This window comes from Caretta caretta, chromosome 3 (genome assembly GCF_965140235.1).
Source record: "Caretta caretta isolate rCarCar2 chromosome 3, rCarCar1.hap1, whole genome shotgun sequence".
Lineage (NCBI taxonomy): Eukaryota > Metazoa > Chordata > Testudines > Cheloniidae > Caretta > Caretta caretta.
The window spans coordinates 96,397,944-96,422,338 of record NC_134208.1 but is presented as its reverse complement, the minus strand read 5'-3'; the positions used below and the strand labels follow the sequence as shown (position 1 = coordinate 96,422,338).

General features: G+C 44.9%; 1 protein-coding gene across 1 annotated transcript in view; it reads right to left on the bottom strand.

Annotated features, from left to right (window-relative positions):
- RNF217 (ring finger protein 217) overlaps positions 1-23,113 on the bottom strand; it is a 95,467-nt gene extending 72,354 nt beyond the window's left edge. Inside the window, exon 1 of the mRNA XM_048844639.2 lies at positions 22,411-23,113. Coding sequence (XP_048700596.2) covers positions 22,411-23,049 — 639 coding nt within the window. The 5' untranslated portion in view covers positions 23,050-23,113. The remainder of the gene's footprint in view (positions 1-22,410) is intronic.
- Between the last annotated feature and the right edge of the window lie 1,282 nt (positions 23,114-24,395).

The window sequence follows — 24,395 nt, the reverse complement described above, 5'->3', positions numbered from 1 at the left end:
CTTACATTAAGCGTGTAAAAATAAATAATATTCTAGAGATGCTGGGGCCAGATTCTCTGGTCTGGAAGAACTGAACTTTAAGCAATCTTTGCACTCTCTTCTTCCTTGGACCAGCCATCTGTGCAAGTTACAGCATTCTCCAAAAGCTGAGAATGGCTCTTATGTCCAGGAGCTAAGGATCCCATTCCAGAAGCTAAGGATCAGCCTGACATGTGTGTGCACAGGGGAAGGGAACGGAGGAGCCGACATCACCACCTGCACTGGAGAGGATGTAGCAAAGGCACTGCTACAGCAGACTTACACCCTGTGGTGATTCGCTTACATAGGTGGAATCTTTAGGTAATATGTGAAGATGATCTTCTGGCTGCTCAGGACAACCAGAGCAGGAGACTACCTTGTGAGACACGACATACTACATGATCTATTACACACACACACACACACACCCCTTGTTAGAATGCTAAAGTTACAAAGTCAAGCACTCAAAAATTAGGGAATGCCAGAATTAACATTGCTTGTTAACATAGCTCCCTTGTGTGTACACATAATGATGCAGTCTCTAATTAGATCATCAGATTTTTCCACAGAATCCCTGCCTCATTCAGTGCTCAGGATGGACCTGCTCTTGGGATCACTCGACGCTGTGTAATAGGAGACTTTTGTCTGTAGGATCCCTGCCTCATTTGCTGCACAATTGGGAAGATATGCAATGAATGAGGCAGGGAACTCCAAGAAGGGAAAGAACAGTCTCATGGTCATGGCACCTGAAGGCTGCCCTGGAGGATTGGGAACTCTGAAGCAGGAATAGAATCCATATGATGCTAGTCAATTCACTTAAACCAAATTTTTCACCGGTGGTCACTAACTGAGTGTTCCTCATTTTATGGATGCTCAACTTGAGCACTCACAGCTGCTACTGAAGTAACTGAGAGCTGTGCTATATGATGCTAAGTATTCTGAAAAACACATCAGACCCTGGGACATCTCAAATTGGGCACTCAAGATTAGCAGACAGTTTTGACCTCTCTCTTCCTCGGTTCCCCCATTCACAGATCTGGAAAAACCACCACCTCAGAGGAATATTGTGAAAATAAATTCACTAATGTTCATGAAGTACTCATATACTATAGTGATAAGTGCCATGGAGGAAGTTAATTCTGTCTTCAGAGCGGACTTTGAATAGCATGCAGTAAATAAGGCATGGAGCCACACAGTGAACAATGAGGATACAAATACCAACTACCGGCTTGTTCAGTGAGCACCATCCATCCATCCAGTAAACTGAATGAGGCAGCAGTCACGTGGAGAAAATATGATCATGTAATTAAAGACTTATCATAATGCATAAACACAAGGGGGATGAATCAGGGTTGCTAGGCAATCTCAATTCCGGCATTTCCTAACTTTTCATGCTTCACTTTGCAACCTTAATGTTATTTTAACAGTTTTCCACTTGTAAGACCCTTGTTTAAAAAAACAAGCACACTCACAAAACCCAGAAATTTCATCAAATGAAGAAATACTGACTCCCATGCTTCATCGGCAGAGCTGGAATCTTTACATCCACAGCACAAAACTCTACCACTTGAGTAATGGAGTAACTAGTAACAGCAGTAAGGACCAGTCATTAGAGGAGGTTGGAGACAGCAGAAGAATGGGGAGACTGGAATTCTGGGTTTATTTGTAGGTTCCGGAGAGGAGTGGGCACAGATTTTTCTGCTCCTTCCCCCTCTCCCCCCACAAAACCCTCTGCACAAGCCTGACCCTTCTGCCCATTTCACCTCCAGCCTATCCCTGTGCCAGCCCTCTCCCTCCTGCCCCATCCCACCTCCTCATCCTAGATTCCTCATCCTACTCCCAGCTTCCTTGTCCATCAAGTTCCCCATCCCCCTTCAGCTTTTATCCCCTCTACATTTCACTCCTCCTCACTGCCTGGAAGCCAGCAGGGGAATTACCGTATATACTTGTTCATTAGCCCGTTCGTTTATAAGCTGACCACCCAAGATGGATAGGTAAAAATAGTAAAACCTGTATGACCCTTTTATAAGCTGAGTCTATATTTCGGGGGTTGGCAAGCTTTGGCTTCCAGCCCGTCAGGGTAAGCCACTGGCAGGTTGGGACGTTTTGTTTACCTGGAGTGTTCGCAGGCACAGAGCCCCTCAGCTCCCTGTGGCCGTGGTTTGCCGTTCCCAGCCAAATGGGAGCTGCGGGAAGTGGCGCGCCACAGCCACAGGGAACTGAGGGCTCCATTCCTGCAGACGCTCCAGGTAAACAAAACGACAACGTATTAGATATTTAATTCAATGATTTCATAGAGTTTAAAATCATCAAATTCTGGTGTAGACCCATTTATAAGCCGACCCCCACTCTTTGATGCGTCACTTTTTTACAAAAAATATTAGGCTTATGAACGAGTATATACGGTATTTAGAGCCCTGGAAATCCAGGTCTTTCACTGTTCTCTGTTCCAGTACCTGATACCACAGCAGCCCAGAGCAGCAACTGAAGTGAGTCCTGCTTTATCCCTGTAACCCTGGACTGAAGCATACTCAATGCAGACTGAATCTTTGGGAGAATTTAGCTGCCAAACTAACAAATCTCTGAGGGTATGCTAAGTGCAATTTTCCAAAGGTTTATAAATTGGTGAAGTTTGGGTGGTTTTTCAAGAGGGAAGGTAAAAGGAACATCCCTGACACAAAGGCAACCCACTGCCAAATTTCAAATCCCTGCTCCAAGGAAGGAAGGCACAAAGTGCTTCTCAACCAAATTATTAGAGTTGTTTAAAAAAAAAAAAAAACACACCTAGGCAAAAATACATTTCCCATAATCCTGTTCTCAGAAATGGCTGATCCATTTTTTGCTAAAATTTCCTCCTAAAAATTCAGTCCAAAGCAGACACCCGGCATGGAAAATCTCAACTCGAATGGTCAAGCTTGCCAAAGTTATAACCACCTGGAAAAAGGGTCTAACATAGGAAGTGTTGAGCAACCCTAAGTATACGCTGTGCTGCCAGCACAGACTACGTTGAAGGATCTTTTGCTTACAATGAAGCAAATATGCTTCAGTTTTCCTCTGGGACAACAGCTGATGGATACATTGAGACAGAAGCTGGCTGATTGTTGTCCTCTGTCACTTGAACAGCTAAGAGCACCTGTGTGGTGAAGAATTAATACCACAGAGCAGCAACAGTTTTTTTCTTTTTTTTTTTTTTTAAAGACACCTGACATCAACCTGTCTCTGAGGATAAATATCCTTATGGGCAGCAAATGGAAGTGCAGTACAGTGAAATCAATTTAACACTCTGCACTAGAAACTGTTCTTTTCAAGGGATCTAAATGTAGAAGAGAATATAAGCCCTGGTCTACACTACAGGGTTAGGTCGCATTTAGCCACGTTAGGTCGATTTTAAAATGAACGCGTCTACACAAGCAACCCCGTTCCGTTGACCTAAAGGGCTCTTAATATTGGATTCTGTACTCCTCTCTGGCAAGGAGAGTAGCAGTAAATTCGACCTTGCTGGGTCGAATTTGGGGTAGTGTGGACGCTAATTAACTTTTTTGGTCTCCGGGAGCTATCCCAGAGTGCGCCAACGTGACCACTCTGGACAGCACTTTCAACTCCGATGCACTAGCCAGGTACACAGGAAAAGCCCTGGGAACTTTTGAATTTCATTTCCTGTTTGGTCAGCGTGGCGAGCTCAGCAGCACAGGTGACCTTGCAGTCCCCCCAGAATCACAAACGAGCTCCAGCATGGAGCGAACGGGAGACACTGGATCTGACTGCTGTATGGAGAGAAGAATGCAGGCCGAAGTCGGCTCAAAAAGAAGAAATGCTAATATATATGCCAAAATCTCACACAGCATGATGGAGAGAGGCGACAAGAGGGACACACAGCAGTGCCGCATGAAAGTCAAGGAGCTCAGGCAAGCCTACCTAAAGACAAAGGAGGCAAACGGTCACTCTGGGTCAGAGCCCCACACATGCCGCTTCTATGATCAGCTGCATGGCATTCTAGGGGGGGATCACTACCTCAGCACTGTCTGTGGACACCTGCAAGGGGGGAGTCTCACGCAACACGGAGGAGGATTTTGGGGATGAGGAAGAGGAGGAGGAGGATGAGAATGCGCAGCAGGCAAACGGCGAATCCGTCCTCCCTGGCAGCCAGGACCTCTTCATCACCCTGGAGCCAAAACCCTCCCAAGGCGGGATCCCCAACCCTGAAGACGGAGAAGGCACATTTGTAACTACAGTACAGGGTTTGCCATTTAAAAGGAGGGGCTGCGGTTTTCGGGTGGATTTGCAGCACACACCTCCCCCCACCCTTCTGCGTGGCTATTTTCAGGGATGATCCCGTTTAGCGAAGCGCAAACAGCCCAGCATGAATGGGGTCCTTTTACTGTTCCCTTACAAAAATTCCCCTATTTCAAACAGGTGACCATGAATGATATCACTCTCCTGAGGCTAACAAGGAAAGATATAGACCGAATGTTGCTTGAAAGTGACCAAAACCCAGGACCATTGGCTGCCATGCTTTGTGCTGCAGTGATTCCAGACTACTCTGGTGAGTGCACATTTGTAACTACAGTACAGGGTTTAAAAGCAATAGTGTTTACTGTTTGTTACGCTCTGAAGACTTGGGATGCATTCGTGCCCAGTACAGCTACTGGAAAAGTCTGTTAACGTGTCTGGGGATGGAGCGGGAATCCTCCAGGGACATCTCCATGAAGCTCTCCTGGAGGTACTCTGAAAGCGTCTGCAGAAGGTTTCTGGGGAGGGCTGCCTTATTTCATCCTCCACAGTAGGGCACTTTACCACACCAAGCCAGTAGCAAGTAGTCTGGAATCACTGCAGCACAAAGCATGGCAGCCAATGGTCCTGGGTTTTGGTCACTTTCAAGCAACATTCGGTCTATATCTTTCCGTGTTAGCCTCAGGAGAGTGATATCATTCATGGTCACCTGTTTGAAATAGGGGAATTTTTGAAAGGGAACAGTAAAAGGACCCCATTCATGTTGGGCTGTTTGCGCTTCGCTAAACGGGATCATCCCTGAAAATAGCCACGCAGAAGAGTGGGGGGAGGTGTGTGCTACAAATCCACCCGAAAACCGCAGCCCCTCCTTTTAAATGGCAAACCCAACCGGCATTGCTTGCTATGGGAAAGGAGGGTGCTGCAGTTTGAAAACATTCCCACATGTTATGAAGGCGTTAGAAGCCAAACCCGTGTACCCTTTGGCTTACCATGGCTGCCTGGAAACTGAATTCTGTTGCCCAGCTGTGTGTGATGTGTCACCATACCAGCAGGCGCTCAATATAAAAGGCAAAATGCGATCTTGTATCTAAAGCACGTGCGCTGTCTGCTGTGAATTGCTTGATTCACTGTGAAAGTCTCCCTTTTCTTCTCTGAAATGTATCATCTTAAATTTTAATCTCCCTTTTTATCCCCCCGCAGGTGCAAATGTTTCTATGCCCCACCCATCATCTCCAGCCCTGAGGTTATCACAAGGTTATTAGAAGGTTATTAGAAGGTGAAAAAAATATGCACAAGGTTATTAGAAGGTGAAAAAAATATGCACTCGCGATGACATGTTTTCCGAGCTCATGCAGTCCTCCCGCACTGATGGAGGCATTTAGTGGCAGAGTCCAGGAAAGCATTAAGTAAGTACGATGAGAAGAGGCAGGATGCAATGCTGAGGCTAATGGGGGAGCAAACGGACATGCTCGGGTGTCTGGTGGAGCTGCAGAAAAGCCAACGAGAGCACAGATCGCCGCTGCATCCACTTTACAACCGCCTGCCCTCCTCCCCAAGTTCCATATCCTCCTCACCCAGATGCCCAAGAATGCGCCGGGGTAGGGGGGAAGGCTCCGGGCATCCAGCCACTGCACTCCAGAGGATGGCCCAAGCAATAGAAGGCTGTCATTCAAACAGTTTTGATTTGTAGTGTGGCTACAATAAGCAATGTGGCCTTGTCCTTCCCTCCTCCCCCGGGCTACCTTAGCAATTTTATCCCTTTTTTAATTACCGCCATTCTGCACTTGCTCAACCTACAGTTGAGCTGCTCCTTACTACTGTCCAGGCTGCCTGTGTATGGCTTCATGAGCCATGGGAGCAAGGGGCAGGCTGGGTCTCCAAGGATAACTATTGGCATTTCAACATCCCCAACAGTAATTTTCTGGTCTGGGAAGTAAGTCCCTTCTTGCAGCTGCTCGAACAGCCTGGAGTTCCTAAAGATGGAAGTGTCCTTTCCTGGCCATCCCATGTTGATGTCGGTGAAATGTCCTTTGTGATCCACCAGTGATTGCAGCACCATGGAGAAGTACCCCTTGCAGTTTATGTACTGGTTGGCAAAGTGGTCCGGTGCCAAGATAGGGATATGGGTTCTGTCTATCGCCCCCCCACAGTTAGGGAAACCCACTGCAGCAAAGCCATCCACTGTGACCTGCACATTTCCAAGAGTCACTACCCTTGATAGCAGAACATCAGTGATTGCATTGGCTACTTGGATCACAGCAGCCCCCACAGTAGATTTGCCCACTACAAATTCATTCCCGACTGACCAGTAGCAATCAGGCATTGCAAGCTTCCACAGGGCTATCGCCACTTGCTTCTCAGCTGTCAGGGCAGCTCTCATCTTGGTATTCCTGTGCTTCAGGGTGAGGAAAAGCAACTCTTAAAGTTCCAGGAAAGTGGCCTTACGCATGCGAAAGTTTCACAGCCACTGGGAATCATCCCATACCTGCAACACTATGCGGTCCCACCAGTCTGTGCTTGTTTGCCAGGCCCGGAATCGGCGTTCCGCTGTATCAACCAGCCCCACTTCTGCCATGATGTCCCAACTGCCACAGCCCATGCTTTCAGGAATGTCTGTGTCTATGTGCTCATCACAATCGTCCTCGTGCTGCCGTCTCTTAGCCAGGTTCTGCACGTACTCCAGTATAATGCGCAAGGTGTTTACAATGCTCGCAACAGCAGCGGTGAGCAGAGCAGGCTCCATGCTTGCCGTGCTATGGCGTCTGCACAGGTAACCCAGGAAAAAAGGTGCGAAATGATTGTCTGCAGTTGCTTTCACGGAGGGAGGGAGGGAAGACTAACGACATGTGCTCAAAACCACCCGTGACGATGTTTTTGCCCCATCAGGCATTGGGAGCTTAACCCAGAATTCCAATGGGCAGCAGAGACTGCAGGAACTGTGGGATAGCTTCCCACAGTACACCGCTCCGTGAGTCGATGCTAGCCACAGTACTGAGGACGCACTCCACTGACTTAATGCGCTTAGTGGGGACATACACAATCGACTGTATAAAATCAATTTCTAAAAATTGACTTCTCTAAAATCAACCTAATTCCGTAGTGTAAACATACACTGAACATGAGTGAGAGAGTGAACATAAAACAAAACTATACAGATAGGAAGATTCACAGTTTTTACATACTAAAATTCCAAGGGAAAGGGAATCGTAATTCATTTTCCATTAATCTATAGCTGCCCTAACTACAAAAAAAATGAAGAGGGAAACTGTGAAACAGCTGTTTTAACAGAAGATATAAACATGATTATGAGCAGGATGAATGAGGTATGCCCAAGATTTATATATATTTATAAATATATTTATATAGATTTATATTTATAAAGCCACCTGGAGGGAAGACAAGGGGGGAGTCCAGACTTAGACAGGGGTCCAGTCTGAACAGAAATATAACGAACTCTGAACCACAGAAAATTTGCAACCCGCCAAAATAACATTTAGGGTAAGAAATTACATTGTGTAACCTGTTTCTTAAGTATATTGAGCTTAGTTTGCGTACTTTGGTTTATTTACTCAGTAATCTGCTTTGTTCTGTCTGTTATCTCTTATATTCACTTACAAATTACTAACTTTTGTAGTTAATAAACTTACTTCTTGTTTATAATATAACCGGTTACGTCATTTCTAATGGGGGCTGGGGGAGGGGGAAAGAAGTTGTGCATATCTCCCTCCATATTGAGGGAGAGGGCAAATTTAATAAAACCTTTGGGTTTGTACCCCTTGAAAGGAGTGGGCACCAGAGTGTTGGGGCAAGCCCAAAAGGCTGAATCTTTCCAGAGCGGATCTCTGTCTCTCTGTGCAGCTGGCTGTGGCCCTGCCTGTGTGCTTGGCTGGAAGAGGTTTGTGAGCCTAGCCCAGCAAGGCCAGGTAAAGGGGACCCAGGCTAGCAGAATAGGCTGACTCAGGGGCATCCCAGCACATCAGGTGACACCCCAAAGGGGCCAAACCCATCACAATGTATTATCAATCTTAATTCCTATTTAATGTAGTTTTTGTCTGGAAATAAAAATAAGAGAGTAGAACAGCGGTGTAATACACCAATGCAGTACTTCCTATTATTATTTGGTATGTTCTTTCCATACAGCTGTCAGTCTCTGACTAGCAATCCTGTGAGCCTTTCATTTGCCCCGTCCTTCTCAAACTTTCCTCCTGCTGTGTCCTAAGTATCCCTCATCTGCCCTACACCACTGGTCACTTAATAATTTGTAACATAGATGATCCCCCCCCACCTCCACCCCAAATCAAACTTTATCAGAATATATACTTATGAAACCTACAGCATTCTATCTGAGCACACTTGCCAAATTCCATAAGAATGTTGAGCATAAACATCATTCCACCTAGCATGGGCCAAATGATTTATAAGGGAGATAAATTGCCAAATCTGATTATAACTCAGACTCACCAATATTTTCAGTTAGTGTTTATGGTAATTAATGCAATCATTAGGGCAATTACATACAGAGTTCTATTAACATCTTCTGTTTTTATATGCTCATAATTTTTAGAAACATTCTCCTTTGGAATCAACATTTTCCAAGCCTAATCCCAAACTAGTTATTTCTCCCTTTAAAAATAAAAGTTTGTGGAAAAATCTCTTTACATGTCTGAGAGTGCTATAAAAATACTCAACATTTGGCTTTATTTTGCTCACCAATAATTCAAAAATAGTTGAAGAAAACTTCCAAACTTGGCATCTGGGTAGGCCTCCATTACGCATAGTCGCTTTGCTAATTTGGGTTGAGGTAAGTGACGGGGCGGGGGGGAACAAACCCAGCTCCTGAACATTAAACAATTAAATCAGCACAAACCCCAGATTGTCCTTGTCTTCACTTCAGAGTTACGAGAGCTATTGCTAGACAGGGCCACAGAATCATAGACATCAGAAATAAAGAGATGGAATATCCAGTTGGTTTCCTTAGAGATGCAGGACTGTTCCCTACAATGTGTTTTCTCCAGTCTAGAGTTTAAATTTAATCAGTGGGCTTTTCCTCCACTTTAGTAAGACTAAGCTACAACCTAGCAGTTCTAGGTCAGGAAGTTTCTTTACTTTCATCCCATTAACCTCCACTAACACTAAATTTCTCCTCCTTTCTTAATGCTCACATCTTTTGAAGTATTTTTAGACTCAATCCTCGAAATATTTAAACTTTTAATATTTCCTCTCCAGTCAGTCCCACGTACAAGCTAATTTCTCACCACGAACTTCCTCTAACTTTTCCATACCGTGCTGGTAACAATGGGAAAAAAAGAACACAATATTATACAGAAAAGGATTTTCACCACCCCACTCCACTCAGAAGGTAGGCACTCAGTCACAGATCTTGAAGCTTCAACAAAGGAACAGTGCTAGGTGAAAGTGTGAACTGAACCGCAAGTAGCTACCTACAGATTTCAGAAGTAGGAATGCCTCTCTTAAAAGCTGTAGGGGCTGCTTGAGGTGGCTCTAACTCAGCTATGCTACAACTTCTAATTCAGACAGACATCCACTTAGTCAGTCTTTGGGTGGATACAGTTCAACCTTTAACCCAGTCTGCAAAGACCAGAAACAAGCTGGAGTCTTTCAGAGGGGTCTTGTCCTGTCCAGATAGATGAGTACCCTAATGACATTAAGGGTGTGAAGCTTAGCTTCCCCTTAGCCAGCGTGTGGCTTAGGAAAGAACAAGAAAGTGGATAACTTGGTTCAGGTGAAAGTCAAACAACTTCAGCCAATAATTTAGGGTCAGGTCTTAAATGGTTTTCCACAAAGGCAAGATGACACTAAGGACGACAGCCATGAGAGCTTGAATCTCTCCTAATCTTTGAACTGATGTTATTGCTCCTAAAAGGCTGTCTATGAAGACAGGTAGTATAGAGAACAGGTTGCTAGAGGTTTGAGGAGAGTTCCCATCAAGCCTGCTAACATGACCCCAAGGTTCTAGGAAGGTAGGGGTCTCTGACTAGGGGAAAATACGTTGAGATCCTTGAAGAATCCAGCAACTTTGGGTGAGAAGACTTTATTTAGTAGTAATTTCTGCTTATGGAGCTGATTGACAGTCCTGAACATTTTAAATCTAACAAGTAATCTGAAATGGCAACTACTGGGGTTTTCTAAATGGATGAGAGTGTTTGTAGTGGCTAAATCAAAAATCTTTTCCATTTAACTTCTACGAGTAGAAATGTTCTTGACTTCAGTGGAGCAGGTTCTGTCTGTATCAATTAACTAGTGAGTACTGAGGCTGTCAGATCCTGGGTCCAGGGGTAGGATTTGGCTTCTGCTCAGCACAGTCACATGGTCTGTGTTGGTAGGTTCATCAGATCCAAATACCAGAACTCAATGGGCCTTGCCAGAGCTATCATTATATTAAGGCTGTGCCCATCTTGATTTTCTTCAGGATACCGAGTATCCACGGTACGTGTGCATAACCATAAGTGAGTCCTGGTGTCCCAGGGATGAGAAAGGTATTGAGATGGAGCCTGTATTGAACTCCCTCTAGAGCAGAGCTGATACTTTCTGTTTTAGTCTGAGACATAGAGGTCTATTCATGGGCATCACCACTGCAGAGCATCTTTCACAAGAACAGTCCTTGACAGATCACATGTAATTGTCTAAGTAATGTCTGCTGAACTGATCAGCTACAGTGTTCTGCAAGCCTGGAAGCTACAGATCCACTATATGATTTGATAGAAAAGGCCCAAAGATAGACTGCTTCCTGGCAGAGTGGCCCCCCTTTTTATCTGGTATTGCTGGGCTAGGCTCCCCAGCCTCTTCCAGCCAAGCACACAGACAAGGCCACACCCAGCTGCACAGAGAGACAGAGATCCGCTCTGAGAAGGCTCAGCTTAAGGGGCTTGTCACAGCACCCAGATGTCCACCCCCCACTTGGAGTACAAACCCAAAATTATATGAAATTCACCTTTTCCTTCAATGTCGAAGAGGGTATATTTATAACTTCTCCCTCCCTCACCCCCCGTTAGAAATCACAAAGTGGGTTGTATTATAAACCAGAAATAAATTTATTAATAACAGGTGTATTTTAAGTAGTTAAGGAGGTAGCAGACAAAACAAGGCAGATTACTAAGAAAATAAAACAGAGCACACAAACTAAGCTTAATACACTAAAGAAACTGGTTACATGCGAGTTCTCACCCTAAAGGTGGTTCTGATAATCTTCTTCACAGGCCAGATGCCGTTCCAGTCTGGGCCCAGTTCTTTTCCCCTGATCAGTTTTAGTTGTTTCCAGCAGTCATCTTGGGTGAGGTAGCACGGGAGAACTGACAACTAGGATTACCTCACTCCCCACCCTTAATAGGATTTGCATAAGGCGGGAGTCCTTTGTTTCCCTAGTTTGACCCCCCCTCCCCTTAACAGTGGAAAGTTACAAGAAGTCCCAGGTAATGTTTTAGTATCAGGTGAGAAGACCACCTGATTCTATAGGATCACAGTGTCCATGAGTCAGTGGCAGTATGGAGAGTCCACAGGAAGGCCAAGCTTTTCACAGTCCATTGTCCTTGCTGATGGGCCATCCACCCTGTTTAGCTTTTCTACTGTTGTACCTGAAGTGTCAGCAGGCATCACACAAAGTAGCATAGGTGAAATACAGAGACAGTCAATCTTCCTAATTTCAGATACAGAAATGATACAGGCATACAAATTGGATAATCACATTCAGTAAATCATAACCTTTCCAATGATATCTCACTTGAGCCATTTTGCATAAAGTATCTCAGTTACGTCATTCATATCATAAGCATATTTTCATAAAGAATATGGAATGACATGTCAAAGGAGTCTACCTCCTTTCTTAGCAAAAAATCACTAGAGGAGCCCCTAAAGAGGAATTTAAATGGGATAAAAATATTCCTGGCCTACAGTCTCCAGGATCTATTATTGATCCAAAGGTATTCACTACCAGGCCTCCTGAGAAAAAATGGGTGGGGGGATGGGGAGGGGGAGACAAGCAGAGGGAAACAGAAGCAGGAGAAAGATCCAACAGTTCTAGCTAGTTCTCAGTTATGGCATTACACCTGAAGACATGAGGTTGACAGACTGCATGGCAGAAGGGAGGACAGAGGATCTCCTTTGGAACCACTGCCTCTCCCTTGGACATTCTGATTTTTTACTGGCCCTAACAGTAAGGAGGCTTCTGCCTCAAACAGCTTTGGAATTCTATACTGCCTTCTCCTTGGGGCTGGTGTAGATACCCTTAGAGAGTAAAGAGTGGCTTTTGAGTCCTTCAAAGTGTGCAGGGTTTCATCAGCATGATAGTATAAGAGGTCACAGTCTTTGGGAGGTCCTTGAAGGTCACTTGGACCTCCTTTGGTATGCCTCAAGACTGCAACCATGAAGCCATATTCATTGTGACTTAGGTTGCTAAGGAATGCACTGCTGTGTTAGAGGCATGAACAAAAACGTGAGGGAGTGCAGGCTCAGATGGTTTGGTCACGTAAAAGCACAGTCCTGACAACTACAAGGGTAAGAGAGTCCAGCAGATCAAGACTGAAGGAAACAGACAGACAGAGGCAGACCCAAGAAGAAGTGATGGAGTGGACTAGGCTCAAAGGAAAGGAGCAGTGGAGAGGTCCTCCAAACAGGCTAGAGTGGCTGCAGGGGAAACAGCCAATCAGGGTCCAGGAGGGTCATATAAAAGGAGCTGCAGAACAGAGCAGCAGTTAGTAGCTGCTGGAAGCTGGAGAAGAAAGGACTGCATGCCTGCCTGGCTGAGGGAACTGCAGCATAGTAGAGAGCTAAGCGGGGGCAGGGACCAGGGGAGCTGAGAATTACAAGTCACAGATTTCCTAGTGAAGATGAATTCTAGATTAATACAGACTATTGTACATGTTTCTACTATGTTGGTATTCTGTTTATTTCTTCCATATAAGAACTTGTCACTTGTTCATTTTGCTTCCTGAGCTGCACACGATACCATGAAAGTAAACAAGCAGAGTTTCCAAGCTATTACACAATCCAATTCCATTTGCACTTGAAAGAGCACAGAAGAGTTAGTATCCTTGCTTCTGGAAAGCTTTTAAGTCAGGTTAGAAGTAATAGGACAAATGACTCGCACAGCACAGGTGCACTAGAATGGAAAGAACATACAAGGAGTCCCTTCCCCCAAGGGCATTCATACAATAAACAGAAGAACAAGGGGGTATGCCAAGCATGGGGAGGACCTGGGCATAGACAGGATAGCAAGGGCGGTACATGCAGAGTACCCCTTTGTAATAGGTCACTGCTCATTGCACTCCCCCACCACTTGTGAAGGTATTATGCCTTATGGTGACACAACACCTTCCTTCACACTACTTCTCTGCTACCAGTGATCTGTAGTGATGCTCCTCTGACTTGCAAGGAAGCCATTTAGCCGGATGTTTTTAGGCAACAGAATTTCTCTACCTATGTTATTTAAGATATTTCGATTCTGAAGCTTTTTTAAAGAGTTTTACTAAAACACTTGGAGACAAGTTTCTTTTTTGATCTAAAGACACTACAGATTGAAAGAGTAACAACAGGAACATTTATAGTCACTTTATAAAACTGCACTGCTTAGCCTTTAAGTATATATTTATGAAAAAAGGAACTGTTGGTATGTTTTAGGAACTATTTATATTTTTCCTTTAGTCAATACAACTTATGAAGTGAGTAACCTCTCCCACAATTAAGGAAACTTCTATTGTCCTGACAAGCTTGTAATACAATACACACATTAGTAATCTTATGAGGTAGAAAAGAGGATTTTGGTTGTTTTTTTTTTTTAAAAGCAATTACAAAATAAGCCTTTTCTAACACTGCTTAAATCTTAAAATGTACATAGACTTGGCCATCTAAATAATTTATAGCAGAGTTTTCCCTCTAAAACCAACAAGTCTCAATTTTGTACTTCTTGAATAAAATTTGTCTGATTTATCCACCAGCTTAGTAACCATTGCCCTAAGGAACTGTATCTGAGCTGGGAGAATCTCAATTTGTTTTTACCACATAGATACATATACCATATGGCAAGAAGTTGTACACTGAGGATCATGTGTAAGTCTGTTTGGAGAAGCAAGGAGGGATATATAACCCAGTAGAATGTATAAAGACTGGAATTACTAACTCCTGAATTCTTGTCTCAGCTAGACTTAGCTTTGTTACTTTTTGAAAGCATTCACTAATCTGTAAAATAAAGATATGCCACCTACCACTCAAAAATGTTGTAAAATTTTTTATGATTGTAACACACTTTGGTCATGAAGAGGACAGTACACCTGCTGATGATTTTTCCACACCAGCGTAATTCTCAGCTGTTCATACTGGGTAGTTCTGCATCCACTTTATACCACCAGAGAAGCATAGAAGAGGATTTAGCACATAAGGAGTCAGATCTAGCTCATGCAAGCACAACAAAGGCAGCTTTAAATCTAGACACTTTTAAAGATCAAGTTAGCCAATACACCTGCTCCCACATCCCCACCAACCTGCATGGTTTTAGTGTCATGTGTTCAGTTTTTTTTCCTCCAGTTGGATGAAAGATCCACATAAATAGGGGACAGACTGACTCCATAGAGGAGAAAATGAAAGTATTTTTCCTCCATTTTCTTTCACCTACAGCATCTTTAAGGGGTCAACTTACTATATAAAAAAATATTCAGAATATAGTATGCCACTTAAGTTGACCTGACAATGTTCTTTTAACATAGGAATGAATACTGCAAGCAAGCGTCAAGTAAAACACATCACTGACAAATGGGGGACCAAAACCTAACTCTCAAAACTTGATGATCTACAAGTAAACAAAGCAGTAAAAACAGCAAGGGTCTTATACCACAAGATTTACTTGGTTCATTTATGAGGAAAATGATAGCACAGATTTAATTATAAAACTTCACATATTTAGTAGTGTACTGTACTGCAATTTATAGAAATAATGAAATCTCACTAATATGAGTTAGTCATTTTAATATTTGCTGAAAATTGGGCAATAAGACTACCAGTTTTGTGTGGTACTTATCAAGTTTACAGATTAATGAGGTAAGAGGAAAAAAAGTTAGGTTCTACTGTAGGTGTAATTCTTCACTTCAATTTCTTCCCGCTCATCCATTCAGAACAAATTTAGCCATGATTTTGTTTTATGAATAGCTGAAGTTATTCATAATCTTTGTACCAGAAGCCGTCACTATGTCTGGTTTTGTTTTTAGAGGGAATTCTCAAATAAACAAACACCAAATATTCACTCTGACTCAGATTTACAAACCAGTAGAGATGAGGAAGTGAATCACTCTTATCAGGCTTGTGTACACACACAGCTTCTAAAATAAAGAAAGCTGAATGCCATGTAAGAGAAGCAGCATGAATACAATATTAAGGTTGAGAAGTCAAGTACACTAATCTCTCCCTTTTCTTCTTAGTTTATACACTATGCAGAACAAGATTTACAGCCCAAGGGATGGGTTGCTAACCTAGCTTTCAGCCACCTTTTGCCTCCTGGTGAGCAGCCCTAGGGGTAATTTAATCAGCACTAAGGAGGCTGCCCACAGATGGTGCTGCCCAGAAACAGCACAGCAATTCCACTCCCTCATTCTCCAGTCCCACCCCAGCATGCTACCTATGCTGAGGTTTGAGAGTGGCTGTCTTCTTCAGCTCCCATGCCACGGAATTCCTATGGCCAGATCCATACCTTCTAGAGCCACCCCCACCTGGCACACAGGTGTTGGAATCTCACTCAAGTCATCTCCTTCCCACAGCCCCAATGACTATCTTTACGTTTACTGCCTTTAAACAGAGAGGGAACAGAAACATTTTCTCAGGAAGCCAGCTCCCAATCAACCCTAAAGGACTCCCTGAGAGGTCAGTTAAGTATCATGCCCAAGTTTTGGATTGGTAAATTGAGGCAGAGAGAAGGTATGCAACTTACCAAAGATCACATACAGTAAGTCAATATCAGGACCATTATTAGAACTCTGGTGTCATCTGCTAAACTTCTGTCTAACCACTAAATCAGTCCCCACCCCACCCCCAGTAAATTAATCTTAGCTTTTGGTTTTTACATCTGTAAAACAGAATACTTTGCAGTTGCTGAGTACTTTTTCCATCTGCAGAAAGTGCTTTGCCACACTGCTTAAGTATTAGCTGGCACATTTCACAGACAGGGAAAACAGACAGATTTAGGTGGAATTTGATGTATAAGTGGGAGAGGGTTGTGTTAGTGGCTCTGATTCTTAAGTCTTGTCCTATGCTAGCAAAATTAAATAAAGCAGAAAACAGTCATTGGCAATGAACCAGTGAACACCATTTAATTGCAATTGTAGGAGAAGAAAAACTCTGTTCAGCACTATTTCAGAAACCATGATTAAAAACTATCAAAAAATCTGTCACTACAGGTCCCAGACTTGCTCAATAGGAAAATGAAGCAGAAACTAAAATAATCTGCTGTTCTATTTCTTAGGCCTAAGAACCATCCCTCAAAATGGTGGAGTAGTTAACAGGGACAGCTTTAGACTCCAGACAACGCACCTCCCACTAGACTACTTACAGGCTATGTTCAGAGTTACTTTAGCTCAGGACAAATCCTTCTATTCAGTTATTGCTTCTATAATCAAACTCCAGTTGAGATCAATGCAGGATTAGCTAAAAACAGTTCAACCACCTCAATTTGTAAACAATCATGGCAAGCACTGTGCACCCTGCAACTGGAATCTCAATGGTTGTGGATAAAACCACTGCATGCTTGCTGAGGAGTTCCCTTCAACCCAGCCCATCAACAGTATTAGTAACAGACACAGGTTTAGATTGCAGAGCTCAGCTGAACCATCTCATAATTCAAGGTCTCTGGGTTTAGGAAGAGTCCAGCTGTCATGTTCTTGATGGCTTGTCATGCTGTCTAGCCTGCCTGGTGTTTTTAGCCTGCCTCAAAAAGTGTTCTTTTCACAACTTTTAGTGAGCAATTCTATTGCTGTGTGCCAAGTCAACTGTCAGGGTGGGGCTCAGCACAACGACCACATCAGGAAGCTATGAAGAATGGGAAATTTCCACATTAAAGGCAAAGATAACATCCTGACAGATTACCTGAGCTGTAAATACAGTATCCAGCACAAGTGGCCCCTGAAGAGTGCACTGGCAAACCCATGCTCTCAGACAGGTGGACCTATTTGCCATAGAACTCAATACAAAATGAAATCCGTTCTACTCTGAGGATAGGAAGTATCAAGGATCCTTATTGGATATATTCCTCTTAGACTGGAAACAAACATACCTGTATGTACCCCCTTCAAATTCTTCTCATCCTATCAGATGCAGCACCGTGGAGCTTATTACCATCTGAACAGAACCAGACCATTCCATAAGACATTCCAGGTTTGTCTTGATTTCAGGTTTTGCTTTTCAAATGTCACCTAACACATTCCAATACGAGCACAGACAAAGCAAATTGTACTTTGGCACGTACATTAACTGGTCAAGTTAAAGCCAAGGAGGGAGCCTATGTTTCAGCTCAACCAGCTAGAACATGAAAAAGTTTAAGTTATGTTCTCACACTAACACAGAAAAGGTGATAGTTAAGGAGTTCTAAAAAACAAAAACAAGTTATCCTAGCCAAGACAATCTCTAGACTGTTAATAGCATGGAGGGATAGTTCTAGTTGTCAGTAAACTTCCATAAACATATGCCATAAGAACCAGCAAGGATTCCAGTACCAACAGGTGTTAAAGGCTCCTATTAAAAAGAAAAGGAGTACTTGTGGCACCTTAGAGACTAACACGGCTGCTACTCTGAAAGGCTCCTATTGCATCTCTCAGATGTGCCCATTATAGAAATACATAACTCCAGTTATTAGGTTTTTATCCATACCTTTACACTGAATTACTCCCTGGATTTAGTGAGCGTCTGCACTGAGGTAGACTGCATCAGTGCAAGTCACAGTTTACAACACTGTCTATACTAAGAGCTTGCGCTGGTGCAGCTACACCACAGGCTAAAAACTGCACTGTAGACAAGACCTTAACCTCTAAATCAGATGCTCTCAGACTGCTTGGAATAGCAGTGTCACTGTTAAACTGAGACACCTCAACATCTCCTGTGATTATTTTTGAATCACAGTGGGTATCCTAATTACTTGCTATTTACCCAGGGCAAGAATTTTATGTTTTAAACAAGGGGAACATTTACTTACTACAATAAATATGGTTCTCCACAATGACTGACTGCATGGACCTACACTCCCCATCTTCCTTATCAGCATTATTTTAGTCTTACAACTGGTTTTTATTAGGGCTGTCAAGCAATTAAAGAGATTAACTGCACGATTAAACAACAGAATATTATTCATTTAAATATTTTGGATGTTTTCAACATTTTCAAATATATTGATTTCAATTATAACAGAATACAAAGTGTTCAGTGCTCACTTCACAGTGCAAATACTTGTAATCAAAAAAATATAAACAAACAAAAGAAATAGTATTTTTCAATTTACCTCATACGAGTACTGCTGTGGAATCTCTTTATCATGAAAGCTGAACTTACAAATGTAGAATTATGCACAAAAACTTCATTCAAAAATAAAACAATGTAAAATCTTAGAGCCTGCAAGTCCACTCAGTCCTCCTACTCGTTCAGCCAATCACTCGGTCAAACAATTTTGTTTACATTTGCAGGGGATAATGCTGCCCGCTTCTCGTTCACAATGTCACCTGAAAGGGAGAACATGGCACTGTTGTAGCTGGCACTGCAAGATATTTACATGCCAAATGCACTAAAGATTCACATGTCCGTTCATGCTGCAGCCACCATTCCAGAGGATATGCATCCATGCTGATGATGGGTTCTGCTCAATAACAATCCAAAGCAGTGCAGACCAATGCATGTTCATTTTCATCATCTGAGTCAGATGCCACCAGCAGAACGTTGATTTTCTTTTTTGGTGGTTGGGGTTCTGTAGTTTCTGCATCGGAGTGATGCTCTTTTAAGAATTCTGAAAACATGCTTCACACCTCATCCCTCTCAGATTTTGGAAGGCACTTCAGATTCTTAAATCTTGGGTTGAGTGCTACAGCTATCTTTAGAAATCTTACATTGGTACCTTCGTTGCATTTTGTCAAATCTGCACCTAAAGTGCTCTTAAAATGAACATGGGCTGAGTCATCATCTGAGACTACTATAACATGAAATATATGGCAGAATGCAGATAACAGAGCCAGAGACATATAATTCTCCCCCAATGAGTTCAGTCACGAATTTAATTAACGCATTATTTTTTAACAAGCGTCATCAGCATGGAAGCATGTCCTCTGGAATGGTGGCCGAAGCATGAAGGAGCATATAAATGTTTAGCATAGCTGGCATGTAAATACCTTGCAATTAGGGATGTAAAATGTTAACCTGCCTTAACCGGTAAGCATCAGTCTTACTGGTTAACCCGCCTTAACCACTAACCTCCGGGCTGGCCCACCGACCCTGCTCCAGCCAGAGCAGCCCCAGCCGCGCCAGCGGGCCCTTTAATCGGTTAACCATTTAAACTAAATATTTTTTAATCCTTTCAATGGTTAACTTTTTAAACTGTATTTACATCCCTACTTGCAATGCGGGCTACTACATTCTCATGCAAATGCCTGTTCTCACTTTCTGCTGACATTGTAAATAAGAAGTGGACAGCATTATCTCCTGTAAATGTAAGCAAACTTGTTTGTCTTAGTGATTGGCTGAACGAGAAGTAGGACTGAATGGACTTGTAGGCTCTTAAGTTTCGCATTGTTTTGTTTTTGAGTGCAGTTATGTCACAAACAACAAAAATCTACATTTGTAAGTTGCACTTTCACAATAGAGATTGCACTACAGAACTTGAATGAGGTGAACTGAAAAACACTCTTTTGTTTATCGTTTTTACAGTGCAAATATTTGTAATCAAAAATATAAAGTGAGCAGTGTACACTTTGTATTCAGTGTTGTAATTGAAATCAATATATTTGAAAATATAGAAAAACATCCAAAAATATTTAATAAATTTTAATTAGTATTCTATTGGTTAACAATGCGATAAAAATTGTGATTAATCACAATTTTTTAATTGCAATTAATTTTTCAGTTAATCGCATGAGTTAAGTGCGATTAATCAACAGCCCTAGTTTTTATTTAATAGAAGGAATTGTACTGTAGTTTGTTATAAATGCTTTTATATCCACTAATGCAGGGATCTCAAACTCAAATCACCACAAGGGCCACATGAGGACGAGTACATTGAACCGAGGGCTGCATCATTGACCCCCCCCCCCCCACGCAGCGCTGCCACCAGCCCTGCCTCTGCCCCACCTCTTCTCCACCTCTGCTCCTGAGTGCGCGGCTCCCCACTCCTCCCCCTCCCTCCTGGAAGTGCCTGCAGGTAGGAAGAGGAGCTAGGACACGGTGCTCTAGGGGGAGGGGGAGCCTGGCGGGCCACAGGAAATAACTCTGGGGGCGTGGGGAGCTTGGCGGGCTGCAGGAAATAACCCTGCGGGCCACGTGTTTGACACCCCTGCACTAATGGGAGTGCACAAACAGGACTATGCACCCACCCTACTTAAACACACTCTGCTACCCAAAAGAGCCTTTGATCCTGAAAACACAGATGCACGCAGTGCTGTTGACTTTACAAGTACGTAAAGTTCTGTAGGATGAGGACCAAAGTTTGGAACTCATGCATCACCCAGAGTATGTCTGTCAGGCAGACACCTCAAAGAAAAAACCCTATAATTACTAAACTAGTTAGCAATTCTGTTAGTTTTAAGGAAAAGCGTTGGGGGCGATTCAGTCAATTATAAAATAACATACATTTTTCAATTCAGACTGGGAGGCAACAATATGAAAATGTACAAAGAGAGAAAGACGGAGTAAGCTCACTAAAGTGTGAAGCACAATAAAGCATGTGGTTGTGCATGATACTCTAGCATTTAAGTAATAAACAGTTAATATTTGTGAGCTATTGGCTTATTTTAGTAACAAAAAAATCACCAAAAAAATTTGGAAGCAGTTTGGTAAATACTTTTGTTTCTATAAGGTGGTACAAAGTGTTTCTATACTGGGCTATAAGGCTTCACCTTAGTTTTAAGTAATTCACTGAAAAACCAACCCTGGTGTGCAAATCAAAAGTTGTTTGCTGTATGAAATTAACCTAATAAATCTATTAGTATTGCTGATACATACAGACTAGTTTTAAATCCAGCTATGGAGATTCTTATTGCTATTAGATTAGGGTAGGAAGAGTTTTAAATTATATTTTGATCTAAGTTAGATTGGCTGAGCAAGATGGTGCCTCTCCCATTTAAACCTAGCCCAGTTCCACTAGTCACTGAAAAAAGACACAAGGTCCAATACAAAAACGACTAATGTACTAGCCAGTGCTGAGTGGAAAGTTTTAACTGGCCTCTGGCAACAGCAGCAGGAGTGAATCAGTCTGTTCCATGTTTTACTGACCTGCTGATGTTATCAGGCTGGGATAAATTCAAGAGAAATTTAAAGAAAATGAGTTTAAACTTTAGAGCATCTTTAACCTACACACACAAATCCTCAGCCATTGAGGAGAAGAGTGTGCACACCTCCATAGTGTCCAGCAAGTCCTTCTGCTCCACATGAGAGAGGGAGTAGCCCTGTAACCAGTCACTTCCGAGAAAAATATTAAGTTTTAACTATGTTTGGGGTCTAAGAAATGGGATAGGATAGGGGGTGTGAAGCCTGCCCTAATGGCAGAGCTCCCTCAACTAGGCTGACAGCTTGAATGCTCAGGAGGGCCAGGAAATTTACCTGGGAGCCAAGGTGGGATGGGGCAGGGCCATCCATTGAAAGAGTGATAAAAGCCGAGGTATTTACCTGGGTAGGATGGGTCAGGGCTCTCCACCGAGGGGGCGAGGAGGGCCAGAGCATTTACCTGGGTGCTGGGGTGGGATGGGTCAGGGCTCTCCACCGAGGGGGCGAGGAGGGCCGGGGCGGGATGGGTCAGGACAGGGCTCTCCACTGAGAGGGCGAGGAGGGCCGGGGTATTTACCTGGGTGCTGGGGTGGGATGGGTCGGGTCAGGGCTCTCCACCGAGGGGGCGAAGAGGGCCGGGGCATTTACCTGGGTGCTGGGGTGGGATGGGTCAGGGCTCTCCATCGAGGGGGCGAGGAGGGCCGGGGCATTTACCTGGGCGCTCAGGTAGCGCTTCAGGCACTCCTCGCACACCGCCTTCTTGCAGCAGGGCAGGGGCTTGATGGGCTTCTCCTCCAGGCACACCCGGCAGCTCAGCAGCAGCAGGGGCCCGAAGTCCCCCGCTATCAGCCCGGAGAAGGGCTCGGGCAGCAGGTAAAAGTCCACCTCGATGCTGCCCCCCGAGGTCAAGGGGTCTCCGACGGGGCCGCGGCGGGCGGGCAGGGCCCCGGGGGCTGCGGCGGGCGGGGGTCCCGGCCCGGCCCCAGCCCGGTCGTTCTCCACGCAGTACACGGTGCAGTACACGTGCCGCCGCGGGGGGATGCGGCGGCGGCTGCTGGTGCTGCTGCCCCAATCCCGCCCCGGCCCCTCCTCGGGGGGCGCCCCGGGCTCCCCGCCGGCCCCCGGCTCCTCCGCGGGAGGCTCAGGGGGCGGCGGCGGCTCCACGCTGCGCTCCGGACTCCCCGGGGCCCCGCCGGGAAGCGGCTCCTGCTCCCCGCTCCGCCGCCTGCTGCCGGGCTCCGGATCCCGCGGTCCGGCCGCCTCCTGCCCCGGCTCCCGGGCCCCGCCGGCCGGGAACGGCGCCTCAGCGGCGGCCGCCCGCAGGGTGCTCAGCGAGCTCTGCTGCTCCCCCATCCCCGCCGCTTCCCATCCAGCCGCCTCCGGCCCCGCTTCTGCTTCCGGGTCCCGGGCCCCGCAGCTCCGCGACCCAGCGGGGAGCCGCTGCCGCCGCCGCCGCCGCCGCCTCCCCGGGGCCAGCGGCCGCCGCCGCTCCCCGCCGGGCCTGCGCAGGTCAACGCCGCCCGGGGGCCCCGCCGGGCCGCGCTCCCATCCCGCAGCCCCGGCCGCCCCCGGAGAGTCAGAGCTGGGTTCGGACGGCCCGGCCCGGCCCCGCCTGACCACAGCCCCCCAGGAGCCGCGCCGGCCGCGGCCCCGGCCCCCCTCTCACATGTATGCGGGCCGGGCCACTCTCCGCCCCTTCCTGCCTACACAAGGGACCCACCCACTCTCAATCCTGCCCCTCACGTACACACAATCTCCTCCACCCCTTAACCCTGCCCCTTTCTCACACCCCACTCTGGGTCTTTGCCTGGGCCCCCCTTATACACTCCTCTGCCCTCCTACCTACCTACCTACCTCTCTCTCTTCCTTTCCTGCGTTAATTTGGGTCACCAGATAGCAAGTGTGAAATATCAGAACTTTGGGTGGAGGCCGGGTATAGTTGCATATGTAAGACAAAGCCCCTAATATCAGGGAGGTCCCGATAATATTGGGATGTCAGATCACCCTACTTTACACACCCCTCTATCTACTCACCCACCTTTCACCTCTGCCCGCCACGTACACACCCCCTTCTCGCTCACATATATCTACTTATCCCTTTATCCTGCCACACTCTCACACACACAAACTCCTACCTACCACTTAACCCTGCCCCTGTCTCACACACACACCCTTACTCACCCCTTAACATTGCCTCTCATACCTACTCTGCCCTCCCTCCCCGCCCATTAACACTACCCCTCTCATTCGCTCACCATACAATCACGCCAGCTTCCTTGGCTCCCTACCACATACCCAAAGTACAGCAGGAGCAGGCTATAAGGACTTTAAACAATCTTTGACATGAACATTGCGTTTTCTTCGGCGTAGTTTCAGCTTTAAATAAAAAGGAAGTGCTCCTTTTGTGTATTTACAGTTTTGTTCACTAATTCTTCACAAGAGAGAGATTGTCACCAAGGTTCTTCAGAAGATAATATTCTCATATTCTTACTCCAGGATACCAGTGTAAACGTAATTTACAGAAAAATCAGCTGACCACCTCCACACCTTTCCATTAAAAAAGTCTCATTTTAGCCAGATGTGATGATCTGTTCCTCATTCTAAAAAGCAATAGTCACCTACGCAGGAGTACAGCCTCCCCCGTCCCCCGCCCGTAAACAGATACATTGATAGAGAAAGTGAGCACACTCATTAGGAAG